Below are 21,477 nucleotides of genomic sequence, written 5' to 3'. Positions count from 1 at the left end.
TTTGGAAATCAGTGGAGTATTGGATCTGTTAAAAAAAAAATATGAAAAGATTACGAAACGTTGTGATTTATCTTATAAGTAGTGAAGCGTAGGAACTCATTAAAAAAAGAAAGAAAAGAAAAAAAGAAAAGAAAAAAAAGAAAAGAAAAGAAAAGAAAAGAAAAGAAAAGAAAAGTCATCGCCTATGTTGTACACTATCATCATACTTACACGAAGGTAAACTATATTACATTTAGAAACATACTCTTACGCTTGTGCATTCGGTAGGAATGCTTTCGTCGTCGTTTTGAAGAAAGAAAGGAAACTATTATCGTTAACTTGGGAAATATAGCTCACTGGTAGAATTGAGAGGTAACTGAGAAGACGACGAGCGTTTTAGTTTATAGGGCATGTGGGTAGAAATAAATAAAAACAAATATTTAAAAAAAAGAGAGTCGAGAGTTTGTTTAGGAAGAAAGAAAAGGAAGGTTGTTTGGGCGTTTAGGACCTTGGATGTGTATTCCGTACCTCCGTTCCTGGTCGTCGACTGGTGGTCTCCATGTCTCGGCTTCTGTGTCGAATTGGCGAGGAACTTGGTATAGGTCTCTCCTGTCGTTGCTCACACTCGCTCCTCGTGAACTTTACCGCTCCTCGTGTACTTCACCGCTTCTCGAGTGCTACTCCCCTCTTCCGGGTCCTGGGACGTTTTTATATGAAACAAAGTAGGAAGATGGCCGACGAAATTACGGAAAAACATCCAAAGTACGCACGTGTAGGATTCAGGAAAGTGCAAGGTAAATGGAATTCTCGACTTATTTAATAATTTGTCAACAGTTACAGAACGCTTTGGTTACATCAGATTACATAAGTTACATAAATTTACCAAGAATGAAGAATGAGGAATCGTCTACTAAAGAGAATTTTGAAATGTTTGCTGACTGTCTTATTATTCCAAGTTGTGTCTGTCTCTCATCATCCACAGAAAATAAAGAAAGAAAAAAAATAAAAAATAATATCGTTTTTAAATCTTGATTTGTTTATATACTGAATATTAAAAATATTAGGGAAATCCAATATCTCTACATTCCCGCCACTAAATCTTACTGAACGACGAAAAGAGGAACGCTGTCGTTTCAGGTCCAATTACTTATTGAACGCACTGTATATCTTTATGTATGTTAAATACATATAAAAAAATAATTAATCACACATCACTAAAAAAAAACACTTAAATCACTAGCGTTAACAGATAATAAAATGTAGCACTAAACCAATCAATCAATCAATATTTGAAGAATAAACACACAAGAAAGTTAATTTGTCAATTTGAAAGCATCATCTTTCAATGTCTTGGATAGTTCCTGTCTTTTCTCCCATTTAAATAGTTGACGGAATCGTTAAGATACTGAAGCACATGGTCTTGTTTATAACATTGAACTTGAAACTGTAGAATGCTGAATCGGCAGAGTCTCAGCTGCAAGATAATCTACTCCAGCTTGGTCGTTGACCATATGCAAAGGACGTAGTGAAGTTGAAGTAGCTGTCACCAGATGGCAGATGTTATCGGCTTGGCTGGATAGATGACGCTGGGCGTGATGGGGTGTGGCTGTGAGCTTCTTGAAGATGTATAATCAGTGGCGGCGGTTGGACGTTAAAAGTGGGGGGGCAAGACATGATGTGAACAATTGTACCTAAGTATATCGATGTTAGATTTCCTGGTTGTTTCTAACACTGTTTGATGAAAGGTTGTATAACTAATAGGATGCTATCTTTTTCACTTAAAATACCGTATATCGTATTTCTATTTTATTAAGTAAATACATAAGAGCAATACAGGTAGGTACTAGTCCTTTATACTCTATAACAAAGAAAGTGTAAGAAGAGATTTGAGTTATTGCTCATGAACATCTTAAAATTCTGTCTGGAAAATTGTGTGATCAGATTGTTTAATAAATTTGCTAAACAAATAAATAGAAGGGATAATATTAATCATAGTAATTAATAATGACGCTTGTTTTGCAGAAGTTATATTGAAACTGGGAATTAATGAACAACTTATACTTTTAATTTCAGACATGCCATTAAATGAATGTTTTTACTCTTAGAAAATGAAATACAGTAAGTACTGCAAGCATATGCTATGACATTTAAAGAAATATGCAATTGCAATATTAATTGCTTTGAATTGCAATTAAAACGCATTTCCTGTAGCTTTCTTAACTCCACGGGAAGACAAATAACCAATACGTACTCACGCAACGGCAAATATCATATGGCATAAATTTTTTCTATGAAACAGTAATACATACAAAACCTTTACCAGGGTGTCCACATTCTGGAAAATAAGTGAAAGTCAGGGAAAGGTCAGGGAACTAAAAATGTATCAGGTGAAGTGAGGGAAATGGCAGATTGGTTAGAAAAAATCAGAGAAAAATCGATTTAGGTCCATTGTTCAATTACTGTATTTATGAAATAGGGTTGATTTCTTTACTGTTACTGGGTGCAAAATGGGGTGTTCTCAATGATGATATTGAGGGAGTCAGTGTTCTCTGATATAGTTGTTGAAACTATTTTTTTTTTTTTTTTTTTTTTTTTTTTTTGCGAGAAACACATTTAGCTGCATCCTGGCATATTTGCTCAAAAGGTAGACGCTGTCCTAGAAGAATTGCATGGTGCCAAGAGGATATCTGGACAAGTGGCTGAGAACGCGAAGAAAATAGTATCTCCAGCTCACATTGAAAGCTCAGACTGAAGAATTTAAGGAACACTCGAATAAATTCATGGCCAATGACAGAAATGGTATTAAACTTGAGTTTTTTTTTTTTTTTTTTTTTTTTACTTAGTCGTAGGAAATATGAAGAACTTCGTTGACTTATGGTCAGTTATGAAATTGTGTTTTATCTTCTTTCACGGAAACGCATTTTTTGAAAGTGGTTTCACAATAAATAAAATTCTCATTGTTGACAACTTACAATCTCTGGTGGCTCAACGGATCATATATAATTCTGTGATGAGAATAGGTGGATCATCAAGATTAATAATTACAAGAGGCATGATAAATTCAGTGAGAAGTTCAAAGAGACAATATCAGGTGTATTTGGAAAAGAAAAGAGAAATAAATGCTGGAGACGAGAAGAGGAGAGAGAAACGGAAGATTCAGCAATAACTAAAGGAGCTGGAGGAAAAAAAGAAGAAAATTAAACTGCGGAGACCACAAGAAGGATATTCAGATCAATGAGAAGAAAACAATGCGAGAAAGGATGGGAAAAAATTTCTAAATGGGTTGCATTTAACAACTGCACCACCAAAAGTATGTGTTACATAGTCTGTGTGTGTGTTTTTTTTTTAAAAATAATCAGTAAAATCATGTATGAACTGTTTAATACTATAGGCAATATTATAATGCTGTGTAATTGGTATTATAATGTGCATTTTTTTTATATATCTTAAGTACTCTGTATACTGCACACTTTCGTTTGTAACTTTACATTTTGTGTAATATTTAAATATGTAGGCCTAATCAATATCGGCCTAATGCACATGTTTGTAAATTTACATTCCTTTGGAAAGAAAATTGAAAAAAGAAAGAAACAGAAGCGGAAGATAACAAGGCCAACTCTTATGCGGAGTGTGGAGGCTGTGGTTTCTTTATTTTTTCTATATTTTTAAGTTATTCAGGGGTCAGGGAAATCTGGAATTTTCGTCATGGAAAGTCAGGGAAAAGTCAGAGATATTTTTTCTAAATTGTGTGGACACCCTGTTTACATTTTCAAATGAAACTATATAAATTAGGACCTCACTTTAAAAAGTGGGGGGGCAACTGCCTCGTCTTGCCCCCCCTAATCGCCGCCCATGTGTATAATTATAATATATTTATATTTGCAGTATTTATGTCCGTGACGTGTGATAAGGTGAGTTTTACGTGCATCAAAAAAATTAGTGTGAACAAAAAGTGAGAGAAAAAAACGTTCAGCAACATATCATTCCTTGCGTCGGTTGGTGGGCAAATCGTGAGGTTCAAATCTGAGCGTCGATATCTCTTGATGTCCATAAATCCTCTTCTTCTTAGTGGTGTAATGCTGCATTGAGGTACGGAAAGGGGTTGTGGGGAGATAATTTTTTTTTTTATAAAAAAAATATTAAAGGAAAAAAAGGAATAGTGATTGAAGTTATCAGAAACATGTGACTCTGTATATGTGTATCTAGGATGAAGATTAAGAAAGGGTGTGTATCAGAAGGGGCAAAAAGTGAAATTATAGATGTTATAATATAAAGAAATAGGAATTGTAGCGAAAATATGGCAAAGGAACACAGTCTCTAAGCCGTGGGAAAATGTAAACATGAAAATTTTCAAGATGGCTGCCATGACGCTATGAGGGAGGGATGGGAGTTTTCGCAAAGGCTCTCGGTATAGTAATGGCCGATGTTTGTTTACAAACAGAAGGATAAAAGCAAAACGAATGACAAGTTATAATGGCTGTTTTTAATTTGGGGGGGGGGGCACAAGAGTTCAAAAACAAGGATAATGATATTGGGAAAGTAAGATTTGATTAAGATAACTATTATTAGGCTTTTGAAAGGCGATTTCAAAGTCAAGATACCTAAACGTGAATCCAGTGGCGTCTCGGGGGGGTTGGTTTTACGAAATAATGGAATTGTGGAGAAGATTTGAAAGTAAGGAAAATTAGAGTGAAATGCGGTAAGGTTATTGTCCGAAGACTTACTTCCGGTGAGAAACAGGGTTGGCAACTCAGGTAAGAATATCAAGGTATCGTAAAAAAAAAAAAAAAAAATCAGGGAAGATAAATAAAGGAAGTGTCGTTATTTGAGGACTGTGAGGGTGATTTTTATGAAAGCCTGAGAGTGATCGTAGTATTTCAGTAGAGGTGGGTAGGAGGCATCAGTAAAATCGAGACAATAGAAAAACATAAAAAAGAAGAAAAAGAAAGAGTTAGTATTAGTATAAGTACTTCATATTCATGATCTGACCAAATGCCCAAAATATCTAAACAATTTCCTATTAAAATCTTAAATACAATTTCCTTAATATCATATTCTAAAGGGGGCCGGGGGGCTCATTATTTCCAACATAAACCTAACCCATTTCCTGATTAGGTTGGGAATTTAAGGTAACTAGAGGTTGGATTGGGTTTTATCGCCCAATACTCGATTGTGTTAGTAAAATTATGTTGGAAATAAAAATTGTGGGGGGGGGCACAAGAAGGTCTCTAAATTCATAAAAATAGGTATGTCCGGTAATGATTCTCAATTTTATATGGTCGTGCGTATATACGTTCTAATATCTTCTTCTAGATGCTGTTTCACAAAATGCGTGAATTGCTCGACATCTCAGTTTCCGTATCCGCTTTTAAGAATACACTATGTAGTTGGAAATGTACGAAGATTTTACGTTAGAATTCCTTAATTCCAAGACGGTAGAAGGTGGTACTATAATCTCTGTACCAAAACTTCCGTCATTAACTATCAATTCTTCCGGAGGAGGAGGTAAACTCAATTCTGACACTGAATGTGCATCCTCATTTCTGTTCGAAGTGGTGAACTTTTCTGGGGTCACTTCAGGCTCTTGATCTCTTTCTTCAATCCTCTCGTTACATTTATTCTCAAAACTCTTCATCTGCAGTGGCGTATCATCACCAATTTTTTTCATTAAACTTTTCATTACTCTATAGAGCAAAATTAGACTTACAACTGCAATAACGGTTTGCACAATGTCTAAAAAGTAGCTCAATTCTTGCAAAGAAAATTCCGTAGACGCACTACATTTTCTACAAAACCATATAAAATTGAAAATCCCATGTTCTCTTAGCAAATAAATAAGTAGAAGAGTTATGATGATATTCCAAATAATAATAATTCCTGGTATAAAATATTCATGCTTATAAATAGGCATCTTAATGGGCGTCTGGTCAATTATCGTAAATGCTGATATATTCATATGTCGGATTGAAGAACTCCAAACATCGTTAAGTAAAGATGAAACATTAAAAAATTCATTCCCTTTATACGTAGATCGTAATAGCATCAGATCATTAGAGACTAGCTGGCTCGGAAAAAGATGTAAAAATACAGGTTCTGTAAGATCATTGTCGAGACACGGAAAATCCGATCTGACGAAAAGATTTCTCTCCACAACTAATTTAGTATTGCATGGTACTCGAATTTTAAGGGCTCCGTATAATCTGGCTTCTTCTGGAACTCGAATGGTAGACACATTTTCTCTAGTCTTCAAAGTTAGGAATTCTGGTGGGTGTATTAAAACAAACTCATGCGATCCAATGTCTATAATCTGTGCCTCTTTCGAATCATAGCACGTATGGTCACAGTTGTGTAATATTTCCCTGACTGTACTGGCAACGAAAGCTGCGTGAGCACAATTTATTAAACGAGATCGTGTCACAGTGTGTGTAGGTATCTTACATAACTTTGATTGGCTATAATGACAAGCAAGTAGGCTTGTTCCTGTTATTGGTATAAGATCTTTTTTATCTTGAACTACCATAACTAAAGGCTGGATATCAACGGTACAAGTTTGGTTGTATACAGCAAACGGAAGTGGCTGCACATCATATAACTCAAATGAAGGCTGTATTTCAACGATCGGAATTTTCATCTGTAGGTAAATGTACGTGTCGGTGATTGAACAAGTCAAAACATTAATTGAATAATACATCTCCAATAACGACTTATCTATGGCTAACTTATATCCATTTTTCAAAATGATATTCTCAAATTCAGATAAATGTGCGTGCAACACTTTATAAGGAATTATATTAGGGTTCAGCCTAGCATCTGTACACATCTGAATTGTCAGATCATATTTAAAAATTTGTAGAAACTGTACAAACTGCGTTGAAATCGAATAAAACTCTTGAATAAACGAAATGACCTCTTTATGGACTCGATTTGCAAGCTTATTAAGATGATCTCCCAGATCATGTTCTTGATCCAATATTTTTGCCGAAAAGTTTCTAATTTTTTGAAAATTATCCTGTATCTGATCTTGAAAACTTAAAAATTCTGAAGTTGTGTTTTGAATATATAAATTGTTTTTTAACAATTGTTTTTGTAAACCCAGTACAGTTTGTTCCAAATGAAATTCCTTCTTATTTATCGAATCAATAGAAGAACTGTCAGCTACGTCACAACACCAATTCAATGCTTTCCCAATGAACCCTAACAGTGCACGTGGAGATCTGGTTGATAATCGATGAAATCGTGGATTTGGAGGCTTTAAAAAATAATCGTTAATGTGGACTTTCAGATCATGTAAGTCTTTTGCAGCTTCGCAGACATCTGGAGCTAGAGTGTCATTTTCGTTGCAAAGCAGAGATTCAAAAAGAGAAGAAACCTTAACATCATGCGGAAAGGAAAATGTCAAATTGAAAGATATCGGTAATGAGTGTTGGTACAAAATAACATTTGGGAGTTTACGGAAAAATAAACCAGATGTTATTTGGAACTCGGTGTTATTAGACGTCACATGTGGGAAAGAGAAAGATAGGATAATGCAGCTTAAAACAAAATAGGTTATCTGAAACACAAATTAAATATAATGAGAAATTTAAAATTTTCACATGTTCTATTGATTATTATCTCTGTTAGCCTAAGTATATATGTTCCTGTTAAATTGCGTTACTAATTTCAATGTTTCCTTTTTTTATAGGTAAGTGGAATGCCTACTAGTTCATCTCAGTACTTCACCTAATTTTATTTTCAACAATGGAGGTAGACAAGTCATAGCTGAAACTGTTTTTGGGAGATGGTTTAATAATTCCTCTGGACCTGCACTTTAACAGAATAATGGACACAGGATTTTTTTTTTGGTGGTAAAAGGTTGTACTAACATACTGCAAATTAACATAGAAATAACTCCCTGTTAGGCCAGTAATAAACTAATCTCTAGGTTAAGTACATTATATAAATTTTATGCTCTTGTAAAGGACAAAAAACTCATTTCGGGAAATATTCGTGCATCACTTTTTCGTAAATAATTTGATTTTGTTTATCGAATTGAACAAAAATTATTTTTTCGAAATAATCGAGGTACTCCTCGAGATATTCCCTTACTACGTTCAAAGCAATTCTTGCAGCCTCTAATTTCGGGTAGTTAAATACTCCTGTAGCTATATTTGGAAAGGCAATGGTCGTTATGTCATTGTCCATAGCCAACTGTAGGGATTTCTCATAACACATCTTTAGGCGCTTAGCATTTTTATCATCGGGTGCAGATACATGTATAACATAATCTACAGGTAGATTATATCCTGAGGTTAATACGGCATTACCTGGGTTCAAGTGACCAATTTTCTTGCACTCCTGCCTCATTTCACTTCCCGCCAAAGACTGTACCATCAAGTCTACACCTCCTCTTGGTTGCAACAGGGTGTTGGATGAATTTACGATCGCTTGCCCTGCCAGTGACGTAATAGACCCATAATACAAAGCCACTTTCCGGTTAATTTCCTCATTGACGGCAAACTTCGGTTTTTCAACATCAGCCATCGATTTGGTGTCGGGTCCGGTCTCGTCCCACGACGGAATTTCGGACATCAATTTCACATCTCGAATGAACAATGAATCCGCTTCCCCCGTGCTTTCCTCTTCCTGATACTCCATCAAAAAAGAAGTGGACTCCTCCTGCTGCTGAAAATCCTTTTCCTGGACTCCTTCACCCAATATTTGTGCGTCCTGATTCTCTAACTTTTGCAAGTCCTTAGATATTCCCTTCTCAGGTGGATAATACTTCTTAAGCCGGTCTATAGAAAATGAGTCTATCTTAATCTGTCCTCTAGGTGTTCGAAACTTAACATAATAGCTGTTGTCATGTTTTTTGGACACAACTTGACCAGGTCCAAAATACTTTCCCGAGAAAGCAGCACATTGTCCTCGTTTTCTAGACAGATCAAAAATCCAAACCGCTTCACCCTGCTTGAATTCTTGTTGTAATCGCTTCTTGTCGTAAGACTTCTTGGACGTCAGATGTCGGTTGTACAAATTTTCTTGGGCTTTTTCGCGTATATACTTCATTCGTTCCAATCTGTCTTGGTTTTCTGAAAATTGACATTCCGTACCCAACATGGCGGAATGCAACAACCGAGGAGAAAAGCCGTGGAGGAGTTCGAAAGGAGAATATTTCATGCTCAAATTGCACGTGACGTTATAGGCAAAGGTTACTTCTGGTAGAAGTTCAATCCAACGTGATTGGTCAGTTTTGTCTAAGGCGATCTTCAATTGCTGTTCTATATTTCTTACTGCGATTTCTACACTCCCAATAGAAAAATGCCCTTGAACGTCAGCGAAATGTATTTGAGTCCCCAGTATTTTACATAACTCCTTAAATAACTGACTGGTAAATGCAACACCTCTATCACAACAGATTTGAGTTGGTATCCCATACTTCAATATGACGTTGTCATATATGAAAGCACTAACAGAAGCTGCAGAAGCATCTGGTAGAGAACCAGTAATACAAAAACGAGTTCCTTCATCTATGACTATAATTAGAAATTTGTGGCGTAAGATATTATTACTAGGGTAGGTCCCACCAAGATCCACATAGATTCTAAAGAAAGGATGAACGCTAGGATGTGTCTGAAGACTACCGAACTGTTTTCCACTCCTCTTTTTTAGCAATTGACAAGTTACACAAGATTGGCACTTATCATACACAAATTTTTTCATATTGGGGAAATAGACAGACTTTACTAAAAGGTTGTATGTTTTCGAAAATCCACCATGGCACGCACCCAGTTTCCCACAATGCAGTTTCTCAAATACAATGTCTCGCAATTTCGATGGTACTGCTAACAAATAGACTTTACCGAATGGTGTCTTATTCACTTTGTATGCTACATTATTCTTTAAAACAAAATACGATGCCTGTCTTTCATAGGCTGGATCCTTTTCTGCTTGATCCTCCAAGTGATCAATAATTTTCTTCAGTACTGCATCTTCTCGCTGTTCTTTTGCGATATCAATGAGGTCCATGTCTTCGATTAGGAAAATTCTCGGGTCAGAGGCACTCTCTTCTTCATCTTCCTTGTCGCGACTATGCTTAACAAAGCGACTCAAACTGTCGGCTTCTATGTTGTCGGTACCTTTCACGTGGGCGATGGTAAAATCGTAACAATCAATCTCAGACATCCAGCGTGCTAATTTACCTGTCAGGTTCTTACTGTGGCGAAGGAACGTAATAGCTTTGGAGTCCGTATGAAGATAGAAATGTCGACCCACCACGAAATATCTGAAAGATCGCAGTGCATACAGCAGAGCCAAGAGTTCCAAATGGTACACTGACAAATTTTTTTCTGAAGGTCCAACTGCTCGACTGGCATATGCGATCGGTACTAGTTCAGCTTCAGGATCGTCTGAAATAGGTTGTTTTGCTACAGCTGCGAGGCCCTTCTTGCACGCATCGGTGTAGATATGTAGATCCCTCTCTGGTTTGTATGCCATCAATGTTGGGGCTTCCAAAATTGCTTTTTTCAGAGCTTCAAAAGATTCTTGTTGCTGGTATAATCCATGTTGTCCAATTTGAAAAGACGTAATTCATTTCCTACTGTAATCGAGAAAACAATCCGTCCATTTGGAGTAAAAGGATCGTCGCCATCTTTTGCCTTAATGAATGTGACTACATCTCGAATTTCATGGAATTCTGTAATCGTTACACAGCCTTCAATGGGCTCAAAAATAGGAGTCTCATCATTCACATCCACTACGTTTACTCCAATCTGTTTAAAAGCATTTCTGCTTTCTCCATTAGCATAACCAAAGTGATAATTGTCCCATGCTTCTATGATCAGCATATACGAGCTCCTCTCTTCACGGTTCAGCGTATCTGTTACAGTCAATATTCCTGTCTCAGGATCTATTTGAAATTTACCCTGTGAAGACTGTCTGTCTAAAAGATACGTGACTGTTCCATAATCCCCGTTTACGTTACAAAAATGTCTGGACCGGATTTGCTATTCTGCTTGGTCGGCTTACAAAAGCGTGACACGAAGTTTCGCTACTTGACAAAAATATATACCGGTACATTTTAGACTAGTCTGAACAGTAAGTGACAATAGGCATTGATTTTGTGTATTCTGCACTTAAAATATATACTGGGCCTCACAGGCCCCGGTTGCCCGTTTACATTACAAAAATGTCTTGCCCGGATAATGAAACTTTGGGTGTCTTCCCGTTTGGCCTTTTCCCGTTTCACCTTGTGCCTGTTTTCATTACTTCAGGCTATGATGGTAAGATAGTATATGCTAATTTGATTGTAAGGCGGAACAGGAATTCCTGTTTGCCCTTTCCATTTCGACTTACACCAGCGAAAGGAATTTTCAAATTATTATAGGGAAATTTAGTGTCATTTTGGAAAACATTTGGAAGGCTAGTAGTATTTACGTTTGAACGGAGAGAACAGCGTATAATCAAAGCAAGTATTCAGAATACTGTGTTATTTGAGTAACTTTTTAAAAAATTGCTCATGTAGCCTTTATTTGTACCTCACACATGAAGACGAGACCGGCGGAAGAACGAATATCAACAATTACTAAGACATATAGGTAAGTATATATAATAGTTGTAATAAGGTATAAGTAATTTTGACACTGAAGCTTCTCTGCATATTTCTAATATTTATTCTTGCAACTTCTCCAAAAGTTATTTTAGAACCTTAGATGTGGAACTTTTCTTAAATGGCATTCTAGCTAGTACACAAATACATAGTCCATTTTTTTTTAAATTTATAGTGTAACACAATTAACCGGTCGTAGTTAAGCAATATTCCGTCTGTCTTTACTTTCTCGAGGGAAAGTATGACATTTTTTTTCTGTTGATGTTTAAAATTAATTTATTTTCTTCTCTCCAGGAAGGAGATTGCTAAGGGACATTACTGTAGTGAAACTGCATCTGTTGTCCCTATTTTTGGTGCCGTCAAACACTCTCTATATAACGTACGAGCATGAACCGGGCACCACTATCGCAAAGATTGAGTAAATTGAAGGTGGCAGATCGTGGAGTGAAGCGCACGATGGCCAAAAACTTTTATTGGTGGATGAAGGCGTTGACACCAGTAGAATTCTTGTGAGTTATATTTTAGTAATCAAGAAAGTAGTTTATCGTTTCCTACTTTCTTCTTGCATTTTTTTTTTAATCGTGAAAATCTGATATGACAATAGTAATAGAAGTAAGAATATTAATATTAAAGCATTTTCTTTAGAATGTCTGTGTTATTTCTTTCTTCAATAGGGTTTCGGCACTGTTGGAACTTTGGAGATTCTTTGTCAGTGCGACAGGATTGTAATGGATGGGACACTTAAGACTGTACCTCGCCTTTTCTTCCAAATGTACACCCTGCACGGAAAATATTTCGGCCAGATATTTGTTCTCCTCTTCTGTATATTTCCCAGTAAAAAGCAAGACACATGTAAGATTACAGGAGTTAATCAGGGAAGAAGCTGAGAAATTTGGACTGCGTTTCAAATTGAAAGAAGTTTCTATTGATCCTGAGAAAGTAGCAATCAATGCTGTAAATAAAGTATTTCCTGGTTAAAATCAGAGGATGTTCCTTCCACTTCTCTCAGTCTGTTGGAGGAAGGTTCAGCCGTTAGGACTTTCTCAATTGTACAAAGAAAGCACTGAAGTGGAAAGATGGATTCGACATGCAGCAGCACTACCTCTGGTACCAACTTCCCATTTAGATGTAGTGTTTTTACGTTTGCAAGAACATGCTCCTGACGTTCTATGTAAGAAGGAGTTCCATGATTATCTGGTAGACCATTGGCTGGATGATGGTGATACGATATTTTCTCTGTAAGTATGTTTTCTTTTCTACATAAATAGATGGCGTTTCGTGCAAGTTTTTTTTTCTTTTTTTTTTAAGTATTAAATCATTAATTAAGCTATTCCGAGCACTCTACAGTATAGCATTTTCCTCATTAACACCTCATGTAAAGTGTAATATAGATTTTCTTGCGACGTGCATGTATTGAAGATTCTACATTCACTGATTTGTAAATTATCAAAAGAACACATTCTTTTGATTTACAAAAGAAATAAATTAGGTTCACCCAAAATTTTGCTTCGACTTTCTAACAGATTCTCCTGCAATCCTTTGAATTTTTAATGTGCTAATGATGTATTTTTACCTATTTGTAGTGACTTGTGGAATCACTTGGAAAACGATCAAGAACGAACGGCTAACAATGCAGGACAGTGGCACGTCAAATTACGAAGAAAGGCATCAAGGGATCGCTTAGATCTGCATTCTTTCATTGAATTAATGAAAGACAAGCAACGTGAAAATGAAAGATTGCGAGTACTTCTTCAAGTGGGTTATCAGGAAACACTTCAGAAAGCTAAAGTAGAGACGGTTTGACGACAGGATTTACCGCCTAAAAGATAGACTTAAGAACAGTGAAATTGATGTAATTTCAAATACTGATGCTGTTTCATATTATATCCACATAGACAGTTGATATGCTATTTCGGGTGTGATAATAAAATTTATGCTCTTCTAAGATATTTGAGTTTAATTTGTCTGGAATAGAAGAGACGTTGCAGTTGAGAATAAGATAAATCCCTCTTTGTTACAGAAACAGAGTGAAAATTCCCTTCTATGTTATAAGGTCAAGCAGGAAAAGGCCAAACGGGAATTCCCTTTCCGCCTTAAGATAACATCCTTATCGGTTGTATGGCAAAATGTTTTGAGGGCACAAGGCGAAACGGAAAAAGCCTAAACGGGCATAAATTAGTATACTAAAATATATTATAAAAAACGATAGAAAGATTCAGAGAACATAGACATATGTTTGATTTATAATCTGAGTTGGTAGTTTCCTTTTTTTTTTTAACTCTGTAAAGTTTTGTGTTTCCCATCGCTAGATTTGCTATCGGTACGATTTTTCTAACATTGACCCATGTTCTTTTATTTTACCAAAGATAATTTGGGGTTTTAGCTTTAGAGAAAATGGCAAAACTTCTCTTGTAGAGCAACCTGTAAAAAAAAAAAAAAAAAAAAAAACTATGTACCTAGGTATAATTAATTGAGTTCTTTTCCTTTTTTGACTTGTAAGATATACTATTTGAAGGCCTTATGTTTGTAACTATTTTCTCATAATGGTTGTGACATAGTTTAGATGGGTCTCATAAATTGAGTGGCCTAAATTGTATATTGCACATCTGATATACAGGGTTGTCAAGGGTGTGAAAACGATGGAATAAATTTAGAACACCACCAAAACTATGAAATCGAGGTTTATTGGTGTGATGCATGACAGAGTGAAAATATTCCACTTTACATGAGAGCCTCTGCGACCATTTTGGAAGGTATCATACTGGATTTTAATTAATTCAGTGAAATGGGTACTTTACGTTCCGATACTATTGTTGAAATAAGGTGTGATTTCGTAACGATAGTATAGTAATTTACTTTCTGCTTGTTTGCATCCTGAACAAAATTATGATCATAAATTTACAATGACAAGTTTTTGTATATGTTCTAGACCTATGTGATCAAAATTTCGTTAACAAAGAATATAGAAAACAATCTTGTTAATGTCTTTAAAAATCACTTTATTTCAAAAATAGTAGTGTATCGTAAAGTCTATATTTCACTAATTAACTCAAATCCAGTATGACAACTTCCAAAATGGCCGTAGAGGCTCTCATGTAATATGGAATATTTGCATTCTGTCCTGCATCACCCAAAAAGCCTCGATTACATATTTTTAGTAGTGTTCTAAATTTATTTAATCGTTTTCACACCCTTGGAAATCCTGTATATTTAGGGAATATGCAACCAGCGATACAAACCACTGTTTCAATTAATGCATGTAAATGCTTCAGTAGGAGACAAAAAAATGCACAACATTTTGTGATTTCAGCAAAACGTTTACCTGCATAATGAATTTTATGCACACAAGTACATCAATTAACATAGTTTCATTATGCATTTAGTTGCATCCTTAAAAATTATGCATCTAAACGTTTTGCTGTAGTCACAAAAGTTATGCATTTTTTTGTGTCGACTAACGCGTCTGTGGTTCTGTGTGAAGCCAGCTAACTCCCCTTTTTTCTCCATCCCACGTTTCGAAAGCCTCCATTTTTTTCCGTCGCTTTTGCGTAATGTTGATGTTTCTGCCCCATAGAGTACATATTCGAATCAGTAAAACATCTCAATATTTACTTGGAAGTTTGTTCAATACAAACATTAGTTAATCGTGGTTGAAAAGAAAAAATCTGAGGCCCTTAGAGTATAAAAATTAATTCATGGTATTTTAGTAACCTGTGCCGTCTTGATTTTGTTTTATGTGTCTCAGGGGTAGCCTCCCCAGTTTGGAAATCAGTGGAGTATTGGATCTGTTAAAAAAAAAATATGAAAAGATTACGAAACGTTGTGATTTATCTTATAAGTAGTGAAGCGTAGGAACTCATTAAAAAAAGAAAGAAAAGAAAAAAAGAAAAGAAAAAAAAGAAAAGAAAAGAAAAGAAAAGAAAAGAAAAGAAAAGTCATCGCCTATGTTGTACACTATCATCATACTTACACGAAGGTAAACTATATTACATTTAGAAACATACTCTTACGCTTGTGCATTCGGTAGGAATGCTTTCGTCGTCGTTTTGAAGAAAGAAAGGAAACTATTATCGTTAACTTGGGAAATATAGCTCACTGGTAGAATTGAGAGGTAACTGAGAAGACGACGAGCGTTTTAGTTTATAGGGCATGTGGGTAGAAATAAATAAAAACAAATATTTAAAAAAAAGAGAGTCGAGAGTTTGTTTAGGAAGAAAGAAAAGGAAGGTTGTTTGGGCGTTTAGGACCTTGGATGTGTATTCCGTACCTCCGTTCCTGGTCGTCGACTGGTGGTCTCCATGTCTCGGCTTCTGTGTCGAATTGGCGAGGAACTTGGTATAGGTCTCTCCTGTCGTTGCTCACACTCGCTCCTCGTGAACTTTACCGCTCCTCGTGTACTTCACCGCTTCTCGAGTGCTACTCCCCTCTTCCGGGTCCTGGGACGTTTTTATATGAAACAAAGTAGGAAGATGGCCGACGAAATTACGGAAAAACATCCAAAGTACGCACGTGTAGGATTCAGGAAAGTGCAAGGTAAATGGAATTCTCGACTTATTTAATAATTTGTCAACAGTTACAGAACGCTTTGGTTACATCAGATTACATAAGTTACATAAATTTACCAAGAATGAAGAATGAGGAATCGTCTACTAAAGAGAATTTTGAAATGTTTGCTGACTGTCTTATTATTCCAAGTTGTGTCTGTCTCTCATCATCCACAGAAAATAAAGAAAGAAAAAAAATAAAAAATAATATCGTTTTTAAATCTTGATTTGTTTATATACTGAATATTAAAAATATTAGGGAAATCCAATATCTCTACAATACATTGTATTTCGTTATTATTGGCACATTATTATCCCTTATATCCAGAGTAAAATTTACCTATGAAAAGCATAAGATTTCTTAAAAGCAAGACTTGCAAGACTCTTGCAAGGAAGACCAAGACCAAGGCTGGGTGTGCAAGACCAAGGCCAAGGGTTCCAGTGCAAGACCAAGATCAAGACAAGATGTGCAAGGCAAAGATCAAGACCAATACCACCCGGGTCTTGGTCTCGGTCTTGCATTTGCTCATCACAATTACGGTTATTGCAGGAGATTTCAAGTTCTTTGCTGGAAAACAATGACAGCGCTGGAGGAAGACACTTCAACTGATTCCCAATTAGTAAGGTCTGTGTAATCGTTTGCAGAGAAATTGAGCTTTGGTAGCATAAATTTTCTTACATGGCTCATGGCCTACTTTAGCTGGTCTTCCTCGTTTCGTCTTACTACTGTTGCTACTGTCATTATCTCTACTCTTCTCGTTCCTAGTCTTTCCTCTTTCGTTGACTATCTTTCTCCATGTCTCTTTTCTGACGTGAAGTCTTTCATCATCAACCATAGAAAGCAATATATTCTCCGGGTGAGCGAAATAATAGTTATTTTGGATTACTTCTTGAACCAATTGCCGCTCCATTTGTGGTAGGTATTTTGAAGAAGTTATCATTAGCCACAAGTTTTTAGCTTCAGCTTTACAAGTAGAGTATCTTTTACTGAAAACCAACATCTAACGTATACTTTCACAACAAATTCGGCAAGGGTCTAGAGGATTTCCGAAGGGTTCAATGTAGCCACATAAAGTCGCATGATACGATTTGCTGCGGTTAACCATCGTGCATGAGACATAGCACCAGGGTGTAAAGTAGCAATTTGTGGCGAACACTTACTCTTTATCACTGCTTAGGAAATCAACCAAAGACATTTCTAACAAGTACTCTTCCATTCGCACTTACGGAAAGTCACTATCTAAGGGGTAAAATTAACAATAATCAAGTTTTCGCATGTTTCCAGTAATTCCTCAATAGTACTTCTGTACGAATTCGGCCCTGTAGTTGTGCCATCTAAATGCTTTATTAGATGACGCAAACGCAAAAATAGCTCAGTATCATGTGAAAGACACACAACTGCTGTAGTGGCTTATTGAGAGCTGTTTCCAGTTGACAAAGTGTCTCATTATTAACACCCATATTGGTGTTTATTCCATCGCAGCCTACAATACAGAGGTCATAAGTAGAAATGTTTTGTAGTTCAAGCTCCGCGAGTAAACTTTAGGCTATATGCTCTGCTTGCTGGAAAGAGGAGTGACGTGGCCAATATAATATCCCTGACACTGCCTTTCTATTGCTATGTGCTCTTCCACAGTTGTTTCGGTGTGCCAGCGACCTCAAGTCTCTTTCCTGCATAGAGTTTGATCTTTACGGCCATCAAGGTACAAGCCTAACTTTTCCATTGGCCATTAGCACTTCGTTTTGTCGTACCTTTCTCGCCGGATTTTTGAGCAATCTATTAACTGGCCAGCATTCTCTGGACTAATTATTCCAGAACAATGCAATATAACTGTTGCTATCAAAGCAGCTGTACTATCAGATGTTCCAAATCGGTCTGCCATCATAACGAGAGGTCTAAGGTCATGTCATTGCTGCTTGCTTCTTTTTTCCCTAATACCCTGTTGTTTCGCAATGCAATCATCAACGCTTGACTCGTCGTCATGAGAAGATGATGTCTGGAGTTCATTAGAAGTACTCGTTTCTGGTATGTGAGAAAATTGTTGGAGAGTGGTCTCTCGTGATTCTGTTGCTACTGCTACACGTTTTTAGCTCTATCTTTACAAGCAGAGTATCTTTTTACTGAAAACCAACATTTAACGTATACTTTTTTAACAAATTCGGCAAGGGTCTGGAGGATTTTCGAAGGGTTTAATGTAGCCACATGAAGTCGCAGGCTTGTCGAGCTTTTAGCTCGTGCGATTAGAATTAAAGTCTTCTCTTAGCCCACTCTCCCTATTCTTCCTACTCGTGTTGTTCTCTGATCTTCCAGATATATCTACTTCTTCCTAGGTACTTTCTTTCTTAATTTACATGTGCACATAGAAAGTTCATACAATTTACAGGAACATATATCAAATAACTTCGCGCAATCTTGTTTAAATATGTCCATTGTTTCTGGAAACTAGCAGAAGCTTTCACTTTCTCAGATTTAACAAACTTCTTGTACTTCCCGTGCAAGGCAAGTAGAAGGTGAACTAACGACACAATGGGGATTGAAGCCTTGTCCTACACAGATTTCACACACTGACAAACGTCCCTCGCCACCTTCTTTACAGATGGATCATACCCTTTGTCACACTTTTCAAGCTCTACCAAATGAAAATAATGCTACGTTACATCTGATTTTATGGGCAACTGTACACCTGAAAGCTCAGCTGAATGTCCAAACAAGGGGGTAAGTCGTTCTTGAGCTCGGCATGGTTAGAGTTTCAATATTGATATAAAATACAGACCTCACACACACACTACATAAAGTTTAATTTACAGTACACAAACTGTTTATCCACTTAGGCTACCAACTACATACTAGGAATGGCCACAAAGTTCAGGTTCCGGAACCGGGTCAAACCTGGGTCCGAAAAACCCGGTTCCGCAACCGGATCTTGGAAACCGGTTCCAGACCTGGATCCGAAAAAGCTGTTCCGGATTCGGATCTTCCAAAACCGGATCCGTTGAGAGGCGAAATCGGTTACACCAGGAACTTGTTCCGGACTTAACTAAAAGCAATCAGCAGAAGGTGAATTTTGTGTCAGAAAGATTTTATATTTTTTAGATATACTTGTTCGTGAATAGGTACATGTTTGTAAATAAAAATATTTGTTGGATGCACAAATACTGAAGCTTACTGCAGTGTGAAAACAAAAAATGTGACTAGTTTTTTTCTGTATCTGTAATTTTGCATTTGCATTCCAATGTATTTAGAATTTGCAGGGAATTGAAATTGTCCGTAGATACGTCATTGTGGTATCTTTTCATTGGAAATACTTAAATATACACAGGAAAAGTAAAAGTTACTTGAGTAGTGAAAGCTGGAATGAGTTCGAGCTATTTATATTCAATAGTGATTTTGTATTACACCATTTATTTCAGAACTAGTTTGCGAAAAATAAATCAGTTGTAGCTTACACACAAAAAATTCCTGATCGATTACGAGACGACATCGTACATAAATGCAGAACCGGTTCCAGACCTGGATCCGAATACCCGATTCCGGAACCGGATCTTCTAGAATCGGATCCGTTCAGAGCCGCCGGCCATTCCTATTACATACAACGAAGTAAACACTGAAATACAATGTTAAGACCGCAATGTAACCTTGAAAAGATTGTTCCACACTCGAACAAAGTTACCGAATATTATCGTAGTCTTTTTAATACTACTACTATCAATTAGACAAGTCCAAATTGAATTCTTACGCAGAGGAGGAAGGTAAGCTGTATAGCGGTGTACACGAATTTTTTGAAGGGAAAGTCATAATGAACAATGAACACATTTATCGGCGTATTAATTCAATACTAGAACCTTATCTGAAAACACAAGCACAGTATATGATATACAATACTTTGTTTTGCTAAAATGGGCTATTTTATGGTTTCAATTCTGCCTAAATCATCTAGAAATTATTTCTTAAAGTTTACAGACTGCTTAAGTTAAGAAATATAGGTAATACTTTGTTCATTTACCGTAGAAACACAAAAGAGTGGTGTGTGTACAGCGGGTTCGCATACCCTATAAAGACAAAGTCTCTTTTGGCGATTCACCACCGGAAGATATTCGATTTCAGTGACGAAATTTTTACAGTATTTTATCAATATCAATTGACAACTTTTCCATACTATTGCGTTTTTGATATATAAAAAAGTTATTTTTCGCTCCGCCCTATTGTACAGCGCCATTTATCCACGTTTTATCCATTTCAACAAGTAAGCCCAATAGCCTAAACCTTTGGGATAGTAAGTGTCGAGTTTGAACGAATTGTGACGTGTCAGTTGGCTTCTAGAGGCAAAACAGTGAGAACATGTTAAGAGTGTCTGTCGCGCGTCAACATGCAGTTTTGTTCTAGCTGAAAAGAAAGTATCAAAGTAGCTCGCAAAATGTCAAAATCACTGTATGGCGATGAAGCAGTGGCATTGAAAATTATTAACAAGTTGTGTCAGCGATTCAAACACAGCAAAGAGTCGGTTGAAAACAAGCAAAGATCGGGACACCATACGACGTCAGAAACAGATTAAATTGTGCAAAAACTGGCACAACTGGTTCGTTCAAACAGGCGAATGACTATACGAGAGCTTTCCAAAGAACTAAACATCCTGTACGAATTCGTAAAAAGCATTTTAACGCCAATTAAATGGGCAAATGACTTAATCCTTCATCACGAAAGCACATCGGGCCACACCTTGCTTTTGATCCGCGAGTTTTTGGCCGAAAAAATATTCGTCAGTCCACATCTGCCCTACTCACCAGGTTTAGCACCATGTGACTTCTGATTCTTCCCAAAAATTAAAACTGTGCTTGAAGAAAAATGTTTGGACACCATTCCTGACATTGAGAGAGCCATGACAGAGCAGCCAAATGCCCTTCCAAAAGGAGACTTCCAGAAATGCTTCCAGTCATGAATTCAACGTTGGGATAAGTGCGTTGCTAGCGAAGGACAGTACTTTGAAGGAAATTAAATCAAATTCCATGTAAGGTTATTACTTTGTTCCTAATAAAAGTATTCACCATATTTTTTAATCACACCTCGTATATGGAAATAATGTTGCTATTTAAATTAATGTGTTTTCTTGTCAGGATTTCAAATATATGTTTTGTATTGTGATTTTATTACATTAAATAAAAATTAAAATAGAATCTGACCAAAGCAAACACCTATATTTTTAAGAACCTGTATTAGAGGTTCAGCAATCCAGTATTGCCTTCACCAGACACAGTATGAAGGCAATAATATATATCAGAAACCAGGGACGTACGCAGGAATTTATTTCGGGAGGGGTCTAAAGCGTTTCGGGTAATGCAAATACAATTTGAGGCTAAATTATGTGAAAA

General features: G+C 36.5%; 2 protein-coding genes across 2 annotated transcripts in view; both read right to left on the bottom strand.

Annotated features, from left to right (window-relative positions):
* Positions 1 to 21,477, bottom strand: part of teq (Tequila) — a 409,295-nt gene that overhangs the window by 97,876 nt on the left and 289,942 nt on the right. The gene's annotated exons all lie outside the window — the stretch shown is intronic.
* LOC145695195 (uncharacterized) lies at positions 245 to 19,618 on the bottom strand. The gene is made up of 2 exons (XM_081772174.1): positions 15,834 to 19,618; positions 245 to 7,531 (listed from the first exon to the last, which is right to left on the bottom strand). Exons 1-2 carry the CDS (start codon positions 15,864 to 15,866, stop codon positions 5,348 to 5,350), a joined length of 2,217 nt encoding a protein of 738 aa, XP_081628300.1. The 5' UTR covers positions 15,867 to 19,618; the 3' UTR covers positions 245 to 5,347.

This window comes from Thermobia domestica, chromosome 1 (genome assembly GCF_964235325.1).
Source record: "Thermobia domestica chromosome 1, izTheDome1.hap1.1, whole genome shotgun sequence".
NCBI classification, from domain to species: domain Eukaryota; kingdom Metazoa; phylum Arthropoda; class Insecta; order Zygentoma; family Lepismatidae; genus Thermobia; species Thermobia domestica.
This window is presented reverse-complemented; position numbering and strand designations above follow the sequence as displayed.